Raw genomic sequence first — 23,327 nt, forward strand, 5'->3', positions numbered from 1 at the left:
CGCTACCAAAGTGCTAATCACAGTTTTGTTGAAGTTGAATTTAATATTTGCAGAATGGTTATCCCAGTGCAAACAGTTAGGCTTGAGAACTTAAATCCAGGAGATTTCATGTCTCTCTACACAAACAGACGCACACACACAGTGGTTTTCCAAGTATCAAGTCAATACTTTAATGTTTTTTTTCCGGGATTTTACGTCACTAGTACATATTCTTATCGCTTATCATTTTTTGTCAATTTATTTTAGAAAAATAAAAAGATCGGTATCTATTAATTATAGACAGCCCCACAGAAATTGCGGTAACACTATTGCGCGGAGAAAGCGGAAATCACATTTGACCATAAGGTTTGCTACCAAAGGAAGCCGAAGGAGGCGGATATTACATATCTGCGAGATATTACTGAGATTTGTAAAGTGGGATTTAAGTTTAATGGCGATAAAAGGGGTAGACTGTAATGCCACTTATATTGTTTTCGTAGTATTACTGTAAACATTTGAATCTTCCTTTATTAACAGCTAATGGGTTAAACGCCATTAACATGTCCGCATTGTGGTTAATAATTAGTTTTCGAGGTTTCGCGCTAATGTTTTGTAGCCGCGGGTTTGTACTAGTTTCAGATTGTTAGGTGACAGTTATTTTTCTACCAGAAAAACCTTAACAACTTGCTAACAGGGAATGACAACAAATCTTCGTTTAGCTTTCAGATGTTTGGTCCTAATACAGAAAGTACTTAATAGCAGGAGTTATCTGATTTTCGTAAAGTGGTTGATTTGGTTCAATCAAGATTTCCTGAGTTTGGCCATTACGAAAGTCCTTAATTACGACCAGAAATGTAAAGGTGGTCAAGGATTTTATTGCGATAATAATGCGCTATCAGATAAGAAATTATACTGGAAACGTATTTTTTATTTTCAGTTTATTCCTACTGTGATCGGAAGCTCTATACACGAAAAGGTGTTCTAACCGAGATGAAATTTTCTATCATTTCCTTTGGAAGGGAGTTTTAGTCAACAATGAAAAGCCTATCTTCGAAATTTTCTTACTTGTTATGAATTTTATTCGAATCTTGTTTAAACAGGGTGTACTAAACAATCGCTGGTAACCAAATATAATAAAATTTTCTGAAAGAAATGGGTTATTTTGTTGACACTGTTCCCTAAATCACACGGAAATTGAGCTACGTTTGTATTGCTCTTCGAGCAAGTGAAAAGGCCGATTTCCTACACACGTCAGATTTTGAGAAAGGAATTCCTAGCGACATTTACACAGATTAAACAAGAAATTTTATTTGTTTAAACTCAATAAGCCTACGTGGTCGTATTAGAAATCGTCCTCGCCAAATGCACACTGTATAAAAAATAATAATAAAAAATAATAATAAATTGAAAATGTTTTGCGGTCAGCTATGTTAGCTCCGATTCATCAACCACGCAGTTTCGTTTTGTTTCGTTTTATTTAAGAGAAATGGAAAACAAAACCTGGTCTGAACAAAACAAAGTCCTGTTATTGAAATAGAGGGTATTTATAGATCAAATTTAACTTGATTAACTTGGTTACATGGTCCATATCGTATTCAAATTCGTATTGATGTGGTAACAGTTTGTGGGCCGAAAGAAGGGAGCGTAATTGACAAAATGCAAAATATGGACTAGACAGGCGGCTTTGCCCCCGGGATAAATTACCAACATGTATATTGATCTCCTTCTTTGGCCGTTTTTTTGTAGTTTTAACACTATCCTATTACAAATCACACGGTTAATATTTCCTTTCTCAGTTTCTATCGTAGTATCAACGGGTGTTTTATGAAAAAGATTTGTCGCGTATTCGATTTTACCCCGTGCTAAGTGTGTAAACTTTCGTAATTTTCATTTGTCATAGATCCCTATAGCAAAGGGCACGAAAAGGGAAAAGAAATAAAGTTCAAGTAAAAACAACTTGGGTCGAGTACAACTACACTTAATAAACTGTGATTAACGGCAAAGTTACAGACTGAAACTGGGATTCGGTTCGGGTAAGGTTCTGATGGAAAAACGATATTTTTTTCTCAACGGAAATGTCGTTAGCAAAACAACACTGTTTCATAAAAAAATCCATGTATTTTGTTTTGGGAGAATCGATGCATTAAAATCCTTGTTTCGAATTTTCTTTTGCTAGAGCAACTTTATACGGTTTACAGATACTCTAAAAGTTTGTGGCGATGGCGAACGTTGTAGTGATGTTTCAACAGTTATTGCTGTTCCATTCCTGTCTGAAGCGAGTCTTGGATCGTCTTGGCTTCGAGTGAACGTGATGCGGAGATCTTTATTTCCCTGTCGAGTTGATTTTTTGTGGCCATACCACTGCGCCTTGCAAAATCCACGAGTCCTGATCCACAGGCGCAAAGCATGCCTGAAATCACGTTTGCAGAACGCGCAGAACGCTGGATTAGACATTGGTGGAATAAAACGCAAGAAAGGGAACAGACACAATCCCCAAGAATGAATTGGAATAATTTTCACACTGATGTGATCTTGAAGTATCATAAGATAGGAAGGCAACCAACAACCAGCGAACACCACCAGCATGGAAATGACAATCACTGTTCCTCGCAAGTCGCGCGCAATCGAATTAACAGGTCCGTCGCCCAAGTTGGCACGACGCGCTCGCGACGCGAAAACAAGGCGGAGAGACATAATGAGAATGCGGCTGTAACTACACAGCATGCAAAACAGAGGCAATGCGAAGAACGCTACCACTAAAAATACTATGTACACTTCGTCTTGGCGTTTTGTCTCTCCTAAGTCTTCATTAAGGTCGTACCAAGCCATCTGCACCACTGACACAATGGGGGAGATAAACCACACGGCAGTAAGTGTGCACCCGACTCGCGTTCTCGTTACGATTGTGTGGTAGTGCATGGGATGAGTTATCATAGCATAGCGATCACATGCGACTAGGACGAAATGGAGCATTGTTGAAACGGCTGTAAAACGCATAAAAAGGGCGGACGAGATACACGTGATTAACGACATCGACCTGGCAATGGCACAAGCAAAAAGCAGCGGAATACCCACAAACCCTGACAATAAGTCTGACACGGCCAGTGAAACAAGGAGAATGTTGCTCAGTGTGCGTAACGTCTCTTTCCAGCACATTAAAGCTATCACGACACTGTTAGAGGCGATGATCAGCGCGCAAAATACCATCAATGGGCCGTGTACAATCCAGGAAAAACGGCCGCCGCACATGGACCTTTGAACGAGTTGTGTGGCATTGTGACTTGAAACGTTCTCGTTGAAAACCGACGTGACATTCATGTTTCCTCCGCTCGGTAGAGCCGTCTTAAGTTGCGCTGTTATGGGCGCGATCGGTGTGTATATACATAAATCTTATCTGCCACCATAGGTTAAATAGACAGGATGTATAAATATTCAAATGTACAGAGCGCATTACCATGGATATTAGGTTGCGATGGAGCAGTAAATTGGTATTCTGAGTGTTCCTTTGCTAATTGAGAGAGTGGCATGATGTTTGGTGTCACTTACCATGTTGCGCGTCTGTAATGTTGCCTTGCCTGAGGTATTGTTACTATTTTTTTTCATCTATTACCCATAGCAAGTAACTACTCTCCATATCTACTTCCTGTGGACTGTTTTTGAGTCATTAAGGCACGCCCAAACCGGTGCCATAGAAGCGACATTTAATGGCACAGTGATTCGTTTAATAGTATTAAGGCCTCAATGCTGACACGTAATAACTCCAATGGTGGCTATTGTTATAGTAAACGCGGCAATCAAGAGAGCAATTAGCGCAAAAGTTCCTGATCAGGAGGTGTCTGTTGTCATAGAAATAAACTGAGTAAAACAGATGGTAGAAGGGTAATATGCCAACCTGTGAAGAATGAAGATATAATCTTGAATTGAATTTTGCCACTTAATAGTGCGCAAAGCTCTAATTTTTCGCCAGTTCGGTTTCATCATAATAGGCGAGCAAATCGGAAACAAACATCAATATCGTCCTTTTATTTTCATAGTATTAATATTGTAGCAGGAAGTGAACGTCCATTGGTTTCATCAATGCTTGCTATGCGGGGGAATAAGAGGTTTCTATTTATTATCAAAATGCAAAGACCTTTTGACGTGTTTTGAGCTGCTGGGCATGTCGTACGTGGTTTGTGTGAGGTAACTGGCAGGTGTTCTTGTCATGCCCACTTTTCCTTTGGTTTGACAAAACCCACGATAGAGTATTCAATTTCGAAAGCTTAGACTACGGAATATGACGAAAATTCGCTCTTAGGAAGTCAATAGGCGTGAATGAAGAGATCCTTTCCTAAAGCACGTCCAGTCACAAATTCGAGTTTGACACTTGGGAAACATTAGAATGAACCATAAACGGTCAACATCGCATTGAGATTTTTTTCACCTTCGTTCGTTTTGGGAGATTTGATCGTTTTGAATTAAATTTAAGGTCCGCAAACATCCATTCTAGACCTTGATAAACTACTATAAAATGCACAAAAGCAATGAAAAATAGAAGAAAACGGAAGAGCGAAAAAAAAAAAATTAAATTCAAAACGAATCCAAAAATATATCAGAAGTTTATTTGCGTGAAGTCAGTGGCGGGTTACAACACTTAATTCTTCTGACGCAAGTTGAGAACTTGATCAGATCCTTCACATTCATGATGTTTTTTAGAATGCTGAAAGATGAATTGAAAATAAAACCTATTGTATCTATTATCTGAAAGAACCGTGGTACAAACCATAATAATGAAAATCATGAAATGAAACAAAGGTCCTCGTAGCGTATAGGAAGTTAGTTACAATTTAGCTGACATATTTGCTTTTGAAACGAGTGTTGTTTTAAGAACGTCTTATCACAAGAACCTCGACGAAAGCGGAACGCTACTTTAACCAGCTTTCTCTTGCAAGAATTCTTCTGACGAAAATTGCGCGATTCCATAGTATCAAATGTCTATAAAAATCGACGCCGGATCTTTGATTGAAGTCCATAGTTTTCACGTAATTCTTTATCGTTTATAATCTCTTCGCGGGGAAAAAAGGAAAGGAAAAAGGAGATCAGGGTGTCTTCCTAAGGTTTTCAAACAGCAGTAAACAGAACTAGGGATTTTATCTCAGCATCATTTAGATACTAAAGAACATTTGTATTGACTAAAAAAAGACTTTAAAAAGCTCACCTTGACATCTATTCCTAACTCGTTAATGGTCCCAGTAATGCGCAGTAAAATATCCACTGAAAGCTGATAGTGCACATAATATCTACACTATCAGCTTTCAGTAGACATCATATTATAATACCCGCTCAATTCTCTGTCAGATATCAATATCAAACAGCTGCATTTCAGCTGCCTCCTCCACAGGCTCTTTTTATTTTTATCTTAGCGCAAAGGGCGATTGGGAGACTTGGAGTGAGCAAGAAAACGCGAGCGGAAGCTGGTAGCGAGTGAGGAACGCGATCGCGGGAAGCGATGGGAAAAAGTTTTTTCGCTGTCAAAAAAAAAACCATAAACACCGGATCAATGTGGCGCTAACATGTACACGGGTATTTGTACGCAAGCGTTATCTATAGCGAACAGCGCTTAGCCCGTTAAATCTGTGAGCCCCGCTTACATTGCACATTTTCTAGCGCAGGATTTCAGTCATGTCCTACACGTATTTCTTGTCGGTGTTTTGTAGTTCACGCCCTAAAGTAGAAGCGTACTTTGAGCTTCAAAGGTTTAGTATAAAATAAGTTCCATCTTTGTATCTTGTACTTTAATGCTGACGAAGTCTCAGCAGCAGACGAAACCGGTCGATTAATAAACTCAGTTGTACAAGATTATTAGTTGTTGCTGCGTGCTGCCTACAAGTACTTTTACTTTGAAATTAACAATTCCGGCAACACGCCTGATGCTCCAGATATAATTATGCCCGCATAATCTGTCAGACCCAAAAGCTTACAACTAGTTTTTACAATGATTTAAAATAATGTTTTGAAGGAAAACTTTCGTTTTTTTTTTTTTTTTTGCTGCCTTCAATTTCGGAGGAATAATCACGATATAATAGCTGATCGTGGCTAAGTTTTAATCAGAAGGGAAGCGAAATACGGAGGATTTAAGTTAAAGTTAGCTCAGTTAATCCTGTTTCCCGAGACAGTGCGACATGATGTGCTTTCTGGCCTTTGATCGTGTGAAACAGTAGTCATCGCTATTCAGAAGAAGCATGCAGTGCCTACGCAACAGGGGCTCAATGACAAGGCCTACCAGCGAGGCAGTGAATGTGCCCCCTCCCATGGCCACCACGATGTACCCCATGGCAAACTCCTTGTAACGGTCCTCGAATCTGTCCCTGAAAAAGGCCAATGCGTTGACGAAGAAAACGCCAATCGTTACTCCACCGGTGAACGACAGCAGCAACACGATCCACACACTCGGTAAAAATCGGTACCAGGCCGCCAGGACGAAGAACAGAAGATGCATGACTTCTATTGTGGAGAGAACCCAAAGATACGGGAATTTAGCTTTTTCTGCCCATTCTGGTTTGATATAGGATAATGCCACATGATATGACCTTCCTACCACCTCACCCCCCAGGAAAACGAAGATGTAGTACTGATAGTGGTCACGTGGTCTGAAAGGCGCATTGGGAAATGCGAGTGTTGTGATAACTGATTGGATGATCATATATTCTGAGAACCATGCGATATAAATCGGTATCAGACCAGGCAGCATCTGACGAATGACCATGAACTTTTCCCGGCAAGAGAGGGCACCATCACCTTTGCTGCTTTCCTTGGTTGATTCTTGAGTTTCTACGCGATCTGTTGAGAAATATATTCAACAAATACAAGTCAAGAAGACGGTCAGTAGCGCAACAGTATTGAAATAAAATAATAATAATAGTGTCGAAAACAAACTGGTTCCCAGGCTCTATCTCCTCTGCCTAGCTAGGGAACGATGAAAAAGGACAGTTGAAAGTTGCTCATGTTTTCCAATTGTATAATGACATACGCTATTTTAAACAGAGTTCGTGTCAAAGCTTTTGCTGGTGATTATATCTTATTTTCTCTTAACCTTATAACAAATCATGGGATAAAAGTCATGAGATTTAAGGTTCTCATCATGTCAGGAAAGACTGATTTAAAACAAAATTTTCTACGACATAGTTAAATAAAAAAAATCATTTTTGGTCAAAGCAACACACTAAATAGCCCGTTGGCTTTCAATTTAATCATGACCCTTAATTTTTACCTGTGGTGTCCAGCGCACTGTACTCTACTCCGGCATGCTCATCCCTTGGAGGACTGGCCTCCAAATGCTTCTTGTCCATGGCGTAGTAGCAAACAAAAATCAGGAGTAACATGGCCGCCATGATTAAAATGGTGGCATTTGGTGAAACACAGGCCCATGTTGTCATGGCTACAAAACAAGAATAATAAAAACTTCAATTAGCGTCTTTTCAAATCGGTATAGAACTTGAATATTGCCGAACATCGAATATATAATGGGAGTGAAAATAAAAATATCGAGCCTGATGCAGATACAGAGACCGATAGATAAGCTAAGGATGTTCCGTTTAAGGCAATCAAGGTCTTGGTAAGTGTTACCAGGCCCTTATGCGATGATCGCTCAGGCCCCGTCCGCACTACGCCGGTGAAATTTGAAAGCTTTCTACAATAACCGGTGATTTTTGGATTTGTGTTTGAGGAAACCTCGGTCAGGGAAATCACATGATGATCGTGACGTCATCGTTTTCAAAAAACTCCGTTTTCAAAATGTTTTCCGTCCACGCTAAAACGCAAGACCGGCGTTTTCAAATTCCTCCGGTTTAAAGAGCGTTTTCGTGACGACGGATTAGTGTGGACGGTAGGCCTTACCGTAGAAATAAGGCTGCGTTTTCAAATTCCTCCGGCGTAGTGTGGACGCTGCCTTTTAGTTTGTATTCTGCTGGAAACCGACGTCGAATCTGATTGGTTGATTCATCAGACTTGAAATCACTCACTATTCAATGATAGGTCACGTACGATGATGCACGCTTTACCCTTGAAAGAAAAGTTATTTTTTAGAGCTACCAAATGCTTAAATTTTCTATTTCTGACAGCTATTCTTTACAGTGTCTACTACGCTAGCAATTACGCTGCTTTCGTTCTCTATGAGCTCGAGCGTCGGTCTCATAAAAATACTTGACCTCGTAGATATTTGCTAAATAATCTCACCCCTGTTTACATTATTATCATAATTCGTGTGTTATTCCAATATTTTATTTTTGTTTCTCGTCACAATTTGATCTCCTAGTCACACAACTACAAAAAGACACGAGTAGCAAAATATCGAAATGGACTGCCGGAAACCAAACCGCAGAGGAAGTCAATTGTTTTCTGCTTTTAACTACTTTTCTTATATTATTAATTGCGCCGATCGTCATGCATTTTAATTTTATTTATGAGAATGTGATTTGCAGTAAGAGCTACATATTCTCATCACTCATGTACTTGACATGGAATAATATTATACGGAGAATTTGGCTGTTGATCAGTCTTGGAATACAGGCAACAGCTGCTCGGTTTGACTGTGCTATTCTTCAGTTCCCGGAAGTGTGAAATAAAATATTAATCAAGAGAAATGTGAATTTTAAATTGATAGTAAATATATTCTCTGTGGTATGGCGTTAAAAGGAATAACAAATTTCACTGAGTATTTTACCACACAGACTGTAACATTACAACTGAATAACAAATAAACACAAAGTTACCTGTGTAATATAAGGGTGCTATCACAAACCCCGCCCCAGTGCCTGCTGAATAAGCGCTTACTGTGACCTCGTGATAAAACGAGGTGAGAGCGAGAAAAGTCACTTCACCGACGCCGTAACCAAACGAAGCTATCCCGACGCCAATTAATTTCCAATGAACTTGTTTAGAAAACGAGAGCATGAGAAAACCGCCGATTCCACATAGGAAAACTGTCATGATGCGGGCAAAATACGGAATCTTTTGCATGAAGTAAGGCGCGATTAACGTGACAAGAAAATACGGCCCGATGTCCGCGACGAGAACCATAGAAGTTTGAATAAATGTTCCTGCTAGTATATCTTGAGCACCAGCGATGACTAAGGAATATGTCGCGTAAATCAAACTTCCAAAGATAAAAAACGCTGTGACTGTGCGCAGCCGCTCACGTTCCTCTTGGTTCGGTTTGAAGCCACCATTGTTGATTGGCGTCAATGCAGTCCTGTTATCTGTGGCCATTTCAATATTTGGTCAGTTCATACTCGAGTAACGGTGAACGCGCGTTTGTAACCCGAACAATTCTTTGCTAAGAGCACGAAGTACAAGTCCGTTTGCTTCAAAATTTCACATTCTGCGATCTCGTTTTTGGTAGAACAACTTCTCTCAGGGTTTTCTTTCAGTAGAGACGACAGCTGGCTTTCACATGCTGGTTTTCAAAAAGCCATAAAGAAGGAAACTCAAACAAGGAGAGCTAGACTGATCTATTCTGCTGGCTGATATCTTCTTAATTTGTCCTGGTAGGTTTTGTTAGAATGAAGGTTTAAGTCATCGAAGGTAAAGTTCGAACGAGAAAAAAGTATTTTTGGTACAAACTGGAAGAGGCGCGCGAACGAATTATTGATGAAGTTTTAATTGCTTTCGAATCAGCACATTTGCATTTCACTATTTGGTAAACCAATCAAACTTCGTGTTGTGATTATTAAGAAAAGTTATTTCTCCTAGTCGAGAAAGCTCACACTTGAAAGGGGTAAACATGCAATGCGAAAAGTTGTTCCTAAGTGATACGAATGGCTAAGAATAACATTGTTGTGCTCCTCATCGGCTTTAAGAACAAGATCTTTTTGGCCAAGTTTGAATTCGAAGGCAATTTTTGACAGAGAGGCAAATAAAGTAATCACTTTGAAATCGCGATACTGACAGACTGAATCACGATTATTACAGTTTGTTGTAAACCACCCCCGGAAGATTCGGAGGTTTATAAGAGTTGAAGATTACACGTTAACTCAAACTACCGAGAAAAAAAAAATAAGAAAAACGTAATCACTTTAATTAGGACAACTGAAGCCATACTGGTTGACATACAATTCTCTTCCCCAGTCCTCCACCAACAATATATGTTTGTTCTTGGTTTGCATTTCAGCCAAAAAACGCAAAAAATAATTTTAAGACTTGTCATATTTTATGAATTAAGTTTGGAGAGCGGTCAAAAGTCTTGTTATTATTGATATGAATTCAACACAAATCGAAATTCAAATTTCACGAAATAGAAAATGCTTGAGAGGTTAGCCTCTTCAAAAATTAAAATTTGGTTGTGCGAAGATTCTATTAGCTATTCTTATATGATCAGGGATTTCTTCGGTGTTTAGACTGAGTTTTCGTAATCTTACATTTCGTGATCTCGTAAATTTAGTAACTGAATATCCACTAACCACAATAGTTCTCTCTCGAACGATCTCAACGGAAATGTTCTGGAGAAAATAAGTTCATTTCATAGCCCAAACAGTTGTTTAAAACAACTGATGTCCCATTTGAACAAGATGCTCCACTTGCGTATCACTTGATTGAAAGATATGTAATCTTTTTTATTCTTTTTAGCTTCTCTAGTCCAGCCAGCAACTGTTATTATATCTACATTATTTTTCTAAACGGTCATATGCAAACTTTAGACCTAAGGAAATGCCTAGTGGCATAACTAGTTTGTTACACGGGAAGTAATGTATGTAACGTGGCGATGTAACGTAAAGTGTTTTAAGTGATTCACCATAACGAGCCAGACGTTCTTAGCAACCAAAAAACAGACCTGGGATCCCGTGGAGATGTAGAACTTTTAGTCCTACATGTCCACGGGATATCCAGTGGCTTACAACATTCCAGTGTAATCATATCCCTGTCGGTGATCGTTTATGTTCCACAAAACGCGTCAAGTTTTGCACGAATGTGTCATAATCCTAAAGTGTGAAATTATATTTACTGTAAGACAATTCCATCGTGTCAGAAAGATACAAAACATTTTAATACTCGGCGATTCGGGAAATCGCGCGACTGACGTGAAGCATTTGGATTAAAAGAAAAAATAGCGTTGAAACAATGTGTTTTCTAGGTTGGGACGCAAACGCCAATTTAAAACTTAGACTTTTTGATACATTTCTTACTCTTGTAAAGCTACGGAGCACGTATAGATGAAACGTTTTCGCTAATCTCAGTTATCACTGTTATTCAGTAAGCGAAGTGACTATGCCCAGCAGCCCTGAAATGCCCGAGAGTCAGAAATGTTCTCAGATTTTCCGCGGAAAGCCTAATTGAAACCTGTTTAGGGTATTCTCTGTATACATGTTTGTTGCTTAGCGATTCCAAAAATAATCTGAATTTTCTAGTATTCGAATTCGAAGATCATGTGCACCGACACTTTGAAAATCAGTTAATGTTGTGGGCAGTCAGGAAATTATCTCAAAAATTATGTCAAAGCTCTCAAGAGCGATAGAAATCTCGAGTGCATGATGTAATTCTTTACAAGAAATGCCGAGCGATTCTGGAAACAGCACGACGAAAAAATCACTATCACGATTTTGTTACATATCCCGAAGCACTCAGCAACTGTATTGCATGGACTTCAGCCTGGATGAACCAGAAAAGGTAAGTAACATGTTCCTATAATGTCACGCACGACGGTAAAATCACTATGACGATTTGGTTACATATTCCGAAGCGCTCAGCAACTGTATTGCGTGGACTTCAGCCTGAATGAACCAGAAAGGATATGTAACATGTTCCTATAATGTCACGCACGACGGAAAAAATAACTATGACGATTTTGTTACATATCCCGAAGCACTCAGCAACGGTATTGCATGGACTTCAGCCTGGATGAACCAGAAAGGATATGTAACATGTTCCTATAATGTCACGCACAACGGAAAAATAACTGTGGCGATTTTGTTACATATCCCGAAGTACTCAGCAACTGTATTGCATGGACTTCAGCCTGGGTGAACCAGAAAGGATATGTAACATGTTCCTCTAATGCCACGCACGACGGAAAAATAACTATGGCGATTTTGTTACATATCCCGAAGCGCTCAGCAACTGTATTGCATGGACTTCAGCCTGGATGAACCAGAAAGGATATGTAACATGTTCCTATAATGTCACGCACGACGGAAAAAATAACTATAACGATTTTTTTACATATCCTGAAGTACTCAGCAACGGTATTGCATGGACTTCAGCCTGGATGAACCAGAAAGGATATGTAACATGTTCCTAGGATGTCACGCACAACGGGAAAATAACTATGGCGATTTTGTTACATATCCCGAAGCACCCAGCAACTGTATTACATGGACTTCAGCCTGGATGAACCAGAAAGGATATGTAACATGTTCCTATAATGTCATGCACGACGGAAAAATCACTATGACGATTTTGTTACATATCCCGAAGTACTCAGCAACGGTATTGCATGGACTTCAGCCTGGGTGAACCAGAAACGGGTGTGTAACATTTTCCTATAATGTCACGCACGACGGAAAAATAACTATGACGATATATTTTGTTACATATCCCGAAGCGCTCAGCAACTGTATTGCATGGACTTCAGCCTGGGTGAACCAGAAAAGGATATGTAACATGTTCGTGTGATATGAACGAGCGAGGGAAAAATGACGATTTTGTTGTTGTTTTTGTTTCCTATAGTGTCACGCATTACTGAAAAATATGTGGTTTTTGTAAAATATCCTGTAGCACTCGGTAACGTAGAAATACTGCGAAGACGTTTGCGTGGGAAAACCAGAGCGGATTTATATGTGGCTACATGGTGATTTTACTATATATCTGGATTCGTCTTTCAGAAAACTGGTGTACCATGGACTTCAGTCCAGGGTCTAACCCACGGATGAAAATAGTCATTTAACATTTTAGTAGCTATCTAGTCCCCACACAATCTAAAAGCATGACAATGGGTGTAAGTTATGATATAAATAAAATATTAATCGGAAGACTTAACTTGGTGCATTTGACTTGTTGAGTTTTGAAGCTGTTGTCTTGATTCGATGCTCTGGGAGGTTGGTCACGGGCAGCGCAAGCTGAAAACACTTTCTGGTTCTCTCCGTCGTTCTTGGGTGAATGAATTCATGTATAAATCAATCGTGCCTGGCGGTTTCGTTTGGTTTTCAACAGCTGTTTTATGGTTTAAGCGAAAACCAATCCAAATGTATAGTCAGGGCAGCTCCTTTGTTTCTCTTCCCGTGAAAAGAAAACCCACGCGCCTTCTTTAACTCCTCAAGGCAAATTCGATTGGAAACTGGCTCAATTTCGCACAAATGCGTCAGAGAGACACCATATCTTCTAACTCAGAGGCACATCTCGTTTTGTATCCGTTTTCAACGACCGATGACGGGTTCATTCGAAGTCGAAGTCTTTTTTTTCATATCTGACCGCGCAATATTCCCGCGTTATGAAAATTTACTATAAAATATCAATTATGTGGCCAGATCATATCTGAAAATAACCAGGTTGCTTTTGTACACAATTACTCTCACTGAAAGCAATTATCGCTAACCACAATAGAACCGCAAAAGTCTTGCGATGACAGCAACCTAACAGATAAATGACATCACCCCATAGCAACCGGACCTGGCGAATTTTTCAGCTTCCGGTTAGCTCTGGCTCGTGGCGAACTTAAATTGTGGTCATGTAAATGTTGTATGTGTTTAATAAAATGCATTCATGTTGAAAACGAGATGCTCCACGCTCAAGAGACATTGTCCACCAGAGACACTTATCACTACTACATCTATGGAAGACGTCGCTAATAAAGAAAAGCCGAACTGAATCTAAAAGACAGTTTTTGTTTTTTTTTCCGCATAAGCGAAGGTGTAGACGTCCGTTGCAGCCTCTAGTCGTTGCCGACATGAAACACTCTCCGCTGACTATTCAATGTGACACTCGTTGGTAGTGCACTGGGTCTTGATTGACTCATTTTCATGGATTGAGTGTGCCAAAGTTTGTAGTTGGCAGTTTCCATCCCTGATCTTTATTCCGTCGATTTAATCCCAGTACAATTTTTACGGAGTGTTTCAGTTCGTTGATACGAAAAGTTGTCAAGAAAGGATTCACAGTTGAATTTACAAACAAGAACACTATGGACGATTCTTTGAACGCGAAAAACCATCTTCGTTCGTCACAGTCATTGCATTTCTCATAAAGAAGAGTTATAACAAAATACGGGAGAAGAGAAACTGTTAGTAGAAGTAAAATGAGGAAAGAAGTTGCGGCGATCTTTCTCTCTATTTGTGCATTTTTCATTCGTTGAATATCGCGTAGCGTTGAGTTCCTGGCCGATATCGTTTGTTTTTGCAATACGACTCGCCCTCTTTTTCTCAAAAAGAAAAATATCGCTAAGTAGGCTACAGTAGTTGTCGTAAGAGGAAAGGTGGTATGCAAATGAACATCTATTATACGGTAAACATCCATTGCAACTCCAGCAAACTGAAGTGAGGCAAAAATCGAGGAGCAGACACAAATGACTGCGTTGAATAGCACGACATTTCTTGGGCTGATTTTGCGGCGATAGAAATGAGGCCAGACAATTGCAATGAGTCTGTCAACTGACATGGCAGTCGCCAAGAGAATGGAACTGTTAATTCCAAAGTATCCCAGTATTTTAACGACGTCTCCTTCTTGTGGAATTTGACCGTCTCCTGACGTACATAGAAGTCGCATCACTGCTTCTCCAGAGCATACCACGGTACCAATGTACAGATCGACTGCAGTTATAAACATCAGGAACATCGAGAAAGATTTTCGGAAACAGCGCAAAGGATTTTTGTACAACACCACCATGATAAAGCCATTGGAAACTGAGATAAAAAGTAAAAGAAAAGCAAAGGCTATACCACTTCCTAGACACAATGATTTTTCGAAATCATGATTCATGGTTAAAATTTTCTAGTGTTTCCATAAATTGCACAAGTGTTCTTTGCTTTTTTTTCTGCTCCTGTCGACTATAGACAAACAGGAACTGTATGCTAGAGTTACCTTCAGCAGTGTGCTGATATATTACGATCGTCATCGAACACCTGCCCAAAACAAGAATTCTTACATAAGTAGAAATTTAATATACTTTTTTTTAATATAGAAAATCGAAAAACATAGAAAAGAGTATCGCACCTATAGGCTCAGATAAATGAAAATCCAATAGCTCTGTAATTTATGATTTTGTGATAATTGGAACTTTGCAAAAAATTGGTTACAAAGTAGAAGAAGAACTTTTTATTACTACGATTTTCAGTGCAAAAAAACAGCAAACCGCGGTTTTGTTGCTTGAAACATTTTAATTTTCATTGTCTTGGTGTAGTTTTTGGTCAACAAGAGTTATCGTTATCATCTTGGCTAAAAATAAAACTAATTAACTTTGGAAATAAGTTTCTAGTGTTTTAGTAAATGGACTGAGAAGTAAATGGAAATGGATATTTCATGTTGTTCCTAGACAGCTGTCATTATCTTGATTGAAAATAAAGCCGGCCTGCTTAGGAAATGACATGAATTTCGTCGTGTTTAATTTAATGTTGTGAGAAGCGAGAGAGGTAGACTACTCTTTCTTTTGAGAAGTCATTAGAAATTTAAATTTCATACTGTTACAGGACATCTGTCGGTAAAGGCAATAACAATAGGGACTACAGCTGTTCTGTTTACAAAATTTATTTGACTATTAAAATTTAATTTACAAACACTAAAAGCAAACCCAAAAATATATGTAACAACCTTGAACTCAGTATTTAGCTCGATCCGGTTTTGGGATCACATGGCAGGGCCCTCCAGTGTTCAGCAAGGCAGGAAGTTTCTGACTTAAACAAGAGGAGGTTGTTAGTGTCGAGTAGAATGGTAAAACATTTAAAAATTTTTGTTGGAGTTAGAGGTATGGTGAAGTCTCATTATACGAGCCAAGTGGCCCATTAGGCCGGAGCTTATCCCGGTTTCTGTAGCACGAAGCGACTAGGAGTTTCTACTCCTTCATGAATGGGATGCTAGTCCATCGCAAGTTTGCTCCCAGCATTAAATTCGCCGGTACCCGTTTATACACCTGGGTGGAGAGAGGCACTGTGAGAGTAAAGTGTCTTGCTCAAGACCACAACACAATGTCCCCGGCCAGGGCTCGAACCCGGACCGCTCAATCCGGAGGCGAGCACATTAAACGCGAGGCCACCGCGCCTCCACGCTGGAGTTAAAACTGATTTGTTTTGTGCGATGTCATCGGTCGATAAAACTGGTCCCAGTTACCGAGATTCATCTAACGTTTAGACTGAAATCAAACAAAAACCAATTATGGCAAGACAATCGTGATTTTATCCGAGAGGTATCGGGTACCAAGCCACATATTAATTTTGGCATATTAAAATTAGTTCATAAAATCAACCAATCAGCATAAGCGTCGCACCAGTATTAGCGGAAGCTATGGCGTCACGTGCAAACCACTTGGCCTTGCATATTAATGATATCATTACTAGTTACTGCGACTGACGTGGCTGACATCATTCAGGTTCACCCTGGTTCACTAGAATCCTCTAGTGAACCAGGGTGCCGCATGAGTGATTGCCACTTTTCGTGACTTGCAAGGCTTGATCATTTTCTTTCAGTGTTTCCACATCTCTCAACCAGTCAGTTACTAGCTTATCCATAACGTGAAAGAGCAGGCAATCACAAAGTAACGTTCACGGCAAGAATAAATAACATGTAATGCGTTTATGCAGAGAATTCCCAAAAGAATGGAAAAGGTCATGGTTTCGTTTGAGCTGTCAATTCATTGAACCACCCCCGCCGCGGGCCTTAGGATGTATAAGTATTGTTATTCAAGTAAAGGAGCCATTTATGTAAAGGGTCCATAAGTAACTCGACGAACCCAGTCGGCTGGAAAGACTTATTCTAGGCAGAGAGGTTGCCGGTGAAGCATTCTTCTTCTTGTGCCTTTGCTTATGTAGCCAGTGAAAACGAATAATTAAGTTCTGTTATCTCATTGTGTGTTTGGAGTTGTCACTGAAGCGACCCGTTTCTTTCGTGATAAGACAAACGCCGTGAGATGGCCTTAACACAGGAGTATTGGAGCATAGCGACGATGACGGGCTGAAACGAACTCATCAGGAGCGAGAACGTCTGGGTGCAGTGACAGCGTTTTTGCTCTTTGGAATTTTAACGTACGCAGCATATTGCTTGGTCATCGCCGGTGCTCAAGATGTTATAGCCTAGACGTTTATTCAAACTTTTTTGGTCCTCATCGCGAACATTGGTCCGTAATTTTGTTGTTACGTTTATGGCACCAAATAGTGTCCCCAATTAGATTTTTTTAAGCTTAATACTATTGACACTTTAATAAAGTCTACTCCTACTCCTTTGGAGTAGGTGTTGCTGAAATGACATTTTTGGCCCTCACTTCGTTTTATCAGGAGGTGGTATCGACAGATGAAGAAATTATATTCAATCAAGATTAGGGGAGGGAGGGAGGCGCGGCGGCCTCACGGTTAGTGCGCTCGTCTCCGGATCGAGTGGTCCAGCTTCGAGCCCTGGCCGGGCTCATTGTGTTGTGTCCTTGGGCAAGACACTTAACCGTCACGGTGCCTCTCTACCCAAGCGTATAAATGGGTACCGGCGAACTTAATACAGGGGGGTAACCCTACAAAAGTCCATTTTTCCGCTACCTACCGTGAAAAGGTTTGAATTTGTATAGTTTCTACAAAATTTCGCAATTTTCCCTTGGCCTTACGTAAAGTCTTCATACGAACGAAGTGGCCCATCAGGTAGGAGCTTATCCCTGTTTCTGTAGCATGAAGCAACTAGGGAGTATTTCTATTACCCCGTGTATGGAATGCTAGTCCATCGCAAGGACTCCTGAAATGGTCGTTTCTTAGCATGATTACGTAATCTGCATACCAACGAATCTACATACTGACACACAACTATCTTACACGAACAGCGTAAAAATTCTATATATTTGCACAGACATCAACAATGACAATAACTGAACAGCTATTAGAAATTTATTTCGCTTACCGTTTGATTTTTTTCCCCTTTCTTAGATCGGCCGGTTTTGGTCACTCACCTATTAGGCTGAAGTATCGCCCACGTTGTGGACCAAAACTCAGCTCAATGTTGGGAGTTAATTGAATGATCTGCAATTAAGGCTGTGTTCACACTTGGTGCCGGAACACTAGTGCCTGGCACTTGCGCAAAATAACGGTGCGTTCAGACACTGGGTACTCACAAGTACCCAAGTACCATTTAAGTGCCCGAGTACAAGGTTGAGACCTTGTACCCAAGCTCTGGCACTGTGCCCGAATTCTGGTGTGAGTAATGATTAAAGATTAAAGATTAAAGAAAAAAGGTTTGTTCACATTAGTGCACAGCAAGAATGGGTTCTCTGGCACCGTGCTCGGCCATCAAGTGTGAACGTAGCCTAAGACACACTCTGACACATATGCTGCCGGAGCTTCTCCCGGTTTAAACGTTTCTGTAGAGGTGAACCTAGAGGAGTAGTGAGTAGTGCTGCTCCCTCCATAACTACTGGTCGGTTCTCATTGAAACTCATGGCTGAGTGAGTGTTACTGTGGGCAGTGACCCGCCTGGGTAGTGTTCGAACCCGCGAGTCACTAGATCTAGAGTCATTTTGTGACTGGCTTACCCAAGTAAATCTGTAACAGGAAGATAGCGGAAAAAACAACAATAAAACCGGTCTCTATTACAATAGTGGTAAAGATCTAAGCACTCTTCATTATTCCTGCCAATACCGGTATAAAGGATCCATTTACGTGGCTTTGAACATTTATTTAAGTACTGAGTGAAGTTTGCTTCTTCCTTAGAAAAATGTGTAATTTCCTCTGTCTTTAACCAAGACATGCTCTTTACTCTGAATAATTCGATGCGCTTCCGATTAAGGGAGAACTAGCCTGCGTGATAAGCAGTGGACACCGCCGGGAGATAGACTACTTAATTAAAAGAGCGACACGTCCCACAGCATCGCAAGTCGTGGAAAACATAATGCTCAGTGATTTGGAAAGTTTGAATAGAACTTATGCAAATTTGTTGGTTCATGACAGTGAATTGATTGAAAAATTTGATTGCTTCACTAGTCAGATGGAACGATTCAATTATGGCAAAGAGAGCTGTGAACTCTGTACGCTTACTTTTCTAGGACGTTAGCAGTTACAAAAGCGCCACGACTGTGTCGCGTAATTAATTGGAACATGTCGGAATCCAGCAGAAGCCAAACAGCAGCTCTGTCAGTAGCTAACGACTGTGATGGGATTAAACTCAACAACGGACAGGAACGCGAGCGACTGCGCACAATCACAGCGTTTTTCATTTTTGGAACTTTGATTTACGCAACATATTCCTTAGTCATCGTTGGTGCTCAAGATATTCTAGCGGGAACGTCGATTCCAACTTCTATATCTCTCATCGCATTGGTTACACCGGGTTTTCTTGTTACTTTAATCGCGCCTTATTTCATGCATAACATTCCGTATACTGCTCGCATAATAACGTTTTGTTGTACGGGAATCGGTGGTTTTCTCATGCTAGTGTTTGCCAAGCAAGTTCATTGGAAATTAATCGGAGTTGGGATTGTGTCGTTTGGAAGCAATTTTAGTGAAATCACTATTTTGGCTCTCTCGTCATTTTATCACGAAGCAACGTCGACAGCCTTTTCTGCCGGAACGGGGGTAGGATATTTGATAGCTCCCTTATATTATACAGGTGAGTGTTTGTACTTAGCTGTTATTAACCGAGCAGGAGGTCTGTATGGGAGAATCTTGACCGAGGTGGTGAGTACAGACCGAACGCAGTAAGGTCTGTACACACTTCCGAAGTCAAGATTCTCCCATACATACCGAGTAAGCTGGCTTAATAAGACGTTTATAGCAGCATGATAGCGTCATTTGACTACAACTACCAGAATTCTTTTCGTTTTTTCTTTATTCTATAAATTTTGAATTTCCAATGGGGTTTAAATGACAATTGCCCTAATTAACATAAGAAACAGAGAAAGTGAAGGACTCTGTTAATTGTAGTCAAATGACGCCATCATGCAAATCGCCTATTATATGGCAAACACAAAAAATCTAATTCGTTTTATGTAACTGTGGCTCACACTAGCTAACTGATTTTGCTTGCGAACGGCGATGAGCTGAACTAAAATCTGCCAAAGTTTGCTCCTTCCTTACTTTTTTTTTTTCTCGTCAGGCTTTTCGGCACTTCCACTAATATTTTTAGAAGAAAATTGTCAATATTCTTGTATTTTAAATTGCAACTTTTTCACCACAAAACGTTACTGGTCTAGATGCTGGTCTAGATGGGAAAATCTAATATCGATTTCAGCCAATCAAATTCGTGAATTTGGTAGTTCCCAGTCCTTGTAAGACAGAGCCATATAATAAGTTGAAACAAGCGCCAGTAATTCTTCCCATTTTTGTCATTGGAACATAATATAATCAGGATTTAAGAAGAATTTTTAGAAGGGGCTACGATTTCTCCAATTCATCACTTTTTACCAGAATGCGTTGCATTAATTAACCAGAGTGCACTGCGCCACATTTTCACACATCGCAGTGGACGCGTCCTTTACGCAGTCTGTCAACATTCTAGAGACATTCAATGCGTACCAGTATAGAATTTATAAGTTAGATTTCTGCTCCCACAATTTCCACACCTTTCGATTTTCGGGATCTGGTAAAGGGGAGGTCGATGTGTATCGTTTCATGTCCAGTTCAGATCACTATGAGCTTTTTTGTCGCGATCCCTTGTCGCACCTCGCCATCGATGCGTCATCATGCATGAAGTTAATGCATACAAGGACAGATTTGAAGTTACACACTACTTTAAGAAATAAAGGTTAATGTAAGTCTTGGAACGTGCAGGTAGATGAATCACTGCGTAAAATATGTCACTATCAACAAAATGCGCCGCAGCATTACTATCTTTTGGATACCCTAGTCATACGGCTTGATTGCCCGCTGTTGAATGTGTCATTACTCCAGCAGTCCCACGATTTGCCCCAAGCAAAATCTGCGTCACTTGATTGGCTATTTCTAGGTCCTTCTGGGATTTCGGAATAAAAATAGTTTGGGACTGATTTACCTGGGTAATAAAAGCTTTATTATTCATGTCTCGTAGCCATGACAACTTGGGCCTGTGTTTCACCAAGTGTAACAATTTTAATCATGGCGACCATGTTGCTTCTGGGCTTTGTCTGCTACTACGTCATGGACAAGAAGCATTTAGAGTCTCCCAGTCCTCCAACGGATGAACATGCCGGAGTAGAGTACAGTGTTCTTAATACTCAAGGTAATATATTGTACACGTAAATAGATCTGCACGTCTACCGGGTCTTGCAAAAGCTGGTTTTCAGTCAAGCATGAGCCAAGAAGAGACGTCTGTTACTTGGCGACCGCAAGCACAGGCTAGATTTCCCGAGTAGAAAATATTTGCAAAGCAAGGCTTAAAACTTAAATCCTTATGGTCCTTATGAACTAGACCGTACAGTCTGTTCCTAGATCCTTTTTTCCGAAAAATAAAGCTACAGGAAGTTATGAGGATAAGTATTATGATGACATTATTAGTGCGCTATCGTGATTCCACTCGGCTTAACCCATGAAGTTTCCGGCTGTCCTTAATAGTTGGTCACACAAGAACTAAAACTGAACAAACTCAAGTCAGACTTTGCACTTCAAAAAGTTACCGGCGTGGGAAGCCTCCCACCATTTGGCATTCAACAATAGTATGTCCTAACTAGGAACATACACAAAAATGCCTTAGATTAGGACGGTGAGATATGACAAACTCGACTCAAGCCTGTCAGGAGAGGGGGGGAGGGGTGGGGGTGGTTCATCGCTGCGGGAAGAAGAAGAGCGAGTAAGTAGTCAAAGCTATCGTAAACCAAAAAGACTGAATGAAATTTGGGGAAAAGTAAGTTATCTTCCATAAGGAGTCCAGCCTAAGGAGGCTAGTTGACAAGTTAGAGTACCAAATATTGCAAAGTTCTGAAGATCGTTTTTTATGCAGAGTCCCAAGCAGGATTAAGAGAATTTTTGAGGGAATTTGAAAGGTAAAATTCCCTATTGACTGGCATAACAAAAAACTTGTTTTACTTTAACAGATGATGGATGTCAGAACTCCAAAAGAGACGACAACAACAGCGTGGAATCAACAGAGGAGAACAGCAATGATGTTGGCTCTCTCTCTTGTCAAAAGATATTTATGATCATTCGTCAGATGCTGCCTGGTCTGATATCGATTTATACTGCATTTTTCTCAGAATATATGATCATTCAATCCGTCGTTACAACACTAGCTTTTCCCCACGCTCCCTTCAAACCACGTGACCACTATCAGTATTACATCTTTGTTCTCATGGGGGGTGAGGTGGTGGGAAGGTCATATCTTGTGGCATTGTCCTATGTCAAACCAGAATGGGCAGAAGAAGCTAAATTCCCGTATCTTTGGGTTCCCTCGACAATAGAAGCCACGCTTCTTCTGTTCTTCGTCCTGGCGGCCTGGTACCGATTTTTACCGAGTGTGTGGATCGTTTTGCTGCTGGTATTTGCCAGTGGTGCAGTGGTTGGTGTTACCTATGTTAATGCAGTAACGTACTTTAGGGATAGCTTCAAGGACCGTGATAAGGAGTTCGCCATGGGGTTCTTCCTTGTGGCCATAACTGGGGGCGTTTTTGCTTCTGCTTTGTTAGGCCTTTACGTTGAGCCTACCTTACGCGAGCACTGCACAATGTTTACAAATAACAGCGACTTTTGCTTTACAAGATCAAAGTCCTTAGATCGTTTTACTTCAACATGTACTAAAATAACCTGATTAACTGATTAAAAAGCCGTTCTCACGTACATACAATTGTTTGTCATTTGCTATTATTTTTCTACTGAACTAGACTCGTCAGGACTGAGTATCACCTCAGCTCGAGACAAGTAGAAATCATTGTGGTCTTGTGTTATCCCTCCCGGGTGAGGTTGGTCCTTCAAAGGAACTTGTTTGGTTGCGATCGATTTTGACAAACTAAGCGGAAATCATCTTTAGAATGAAAATCTTTTTCTCCGCGTTGTGACAATTATCATAATCTGCGTTACTTAATGATTGAGTCAATAAATTAATCATATTCACTCATTTATGAACTCTCACTAACAGGCCATTTTCCGAGTTCTGTTTCAAAACGAGTCATGACTCACTCGATCATTTTGAGACAGAGGCAAAAGACGATTTGGAAAGTACTTATTGCACGGCTGGCGCTACTTGGAAATTTTGGCCACGTCCACACCACGCCGGAGGAATTAAAAAACTCAACAATCACT

At 40.3% G+C, this 23,327-nt stretch overlaps 4 protein-coding genes across 4 annotated transcripts; 1 reads left to right on the top strand and 3 right to left on the bottom strand.

The window, feature by feature from the left end:
* Window positions 1–1,435: 1,435 nt before the first annotated feature.
* On the bottom strand, window positions 1,436–5,847 carry LOC110064249 (histamine H2 receptor-like). The gene is made up of 2 exons (XM_089275600.1): window positions 5,177–5,847; window positions 1,436–3,871 (listed from the first exon to the last, which is right to left on the bottom strand). Exon 2 carries the CDS (start codon window positions 3,295–3,297, stop codon window positions 2,152–2,154), a length of 1,146 nt encoding a protein of 381 aa, XP_089131726.1. The 5' UTR covers window positions 3,298–3,871; window positions 5,177–5,847; the 3' UTR covers window positions 1,436–2,151.
* Window positions 5,848–5,983: 136 nt separating this feature from the next.
* LOC110064248 (uncharacterized) lies at window positions 5,984–11,608 on the bottom strand. The gene is made up of 3 exons (XM_020771266.2): window positions 8,730–11,608; window positions 7,229–7,396; window positions 5,984–6,798 (listed from the first exon to the last, which is right to left on the bottom strand). The coding sequence occupies exons 1-3, from the start codon at window positions 9,223–9,225 to the stop codon at window positions 6,113–6,115; spliced, it is 1,350 nt and encodes a 449-aa protein (XP_020626925.2). The 5' UTR covers window positions 9,226–11,608; the 3' UTR covers window positions 5,984–6,112.
* A 2,220-nt stretch (window positions 11,609–13,828) lies between these two features.
* On the bottom strand, window positions 13,829–14,919 carry LOC110064086 (uncharacterized). The gene has a single exon (XM_020771093.2). The coding sequence runs from the start codon at window positions 14,917–14,919 to the stop codon at window positions 13,966–13,968; it is 954 nt and encodes a 317-aa protein (XP_020626752.2). The 3' UTR covers window positions 13,829–13,965.
* Window positions 14,920–19,114: 4,195 nt separating this feature from the next.
* LOC110064128 (uncharacterized) lies at window positions 19,115–22,872 on the top strand. The gene is made up of 3 exons (XM_020771127.2): window positions 19,115–19,728; window positions 21,145–21,315; window positions 22,127–22,872. Exons 1-3 carry the CDS (start codon window positions 19,218–19,220, stop codon window positions 22,834–22,836), a joined length of 1,392 nt encoding a protein of 463 aa, XP_020626786.2. The 5' UTR covers window positions 19,115–19,217; the 3' UTR covers window positions 22,837–22,872.
* The last annotated feature ends 455 nt before the right edge of the window (window positions 22,873–23,327 follow it).

Source organism: Orbicella faveolata, unplaced genomic scaffold (assembly GCF_042242905.1).
Source record: "Orbicella faveolata isolate gen_17 unplaced genomic scaffold, um_ofav_v1 contig_36, whole genome shotgun sequence".
NCBI lineage: Eukaryota > Metazoa > Cnidaria > Anthozoa > Scleractinia > Merulinidae > Orbicella > Orbicella faveolata.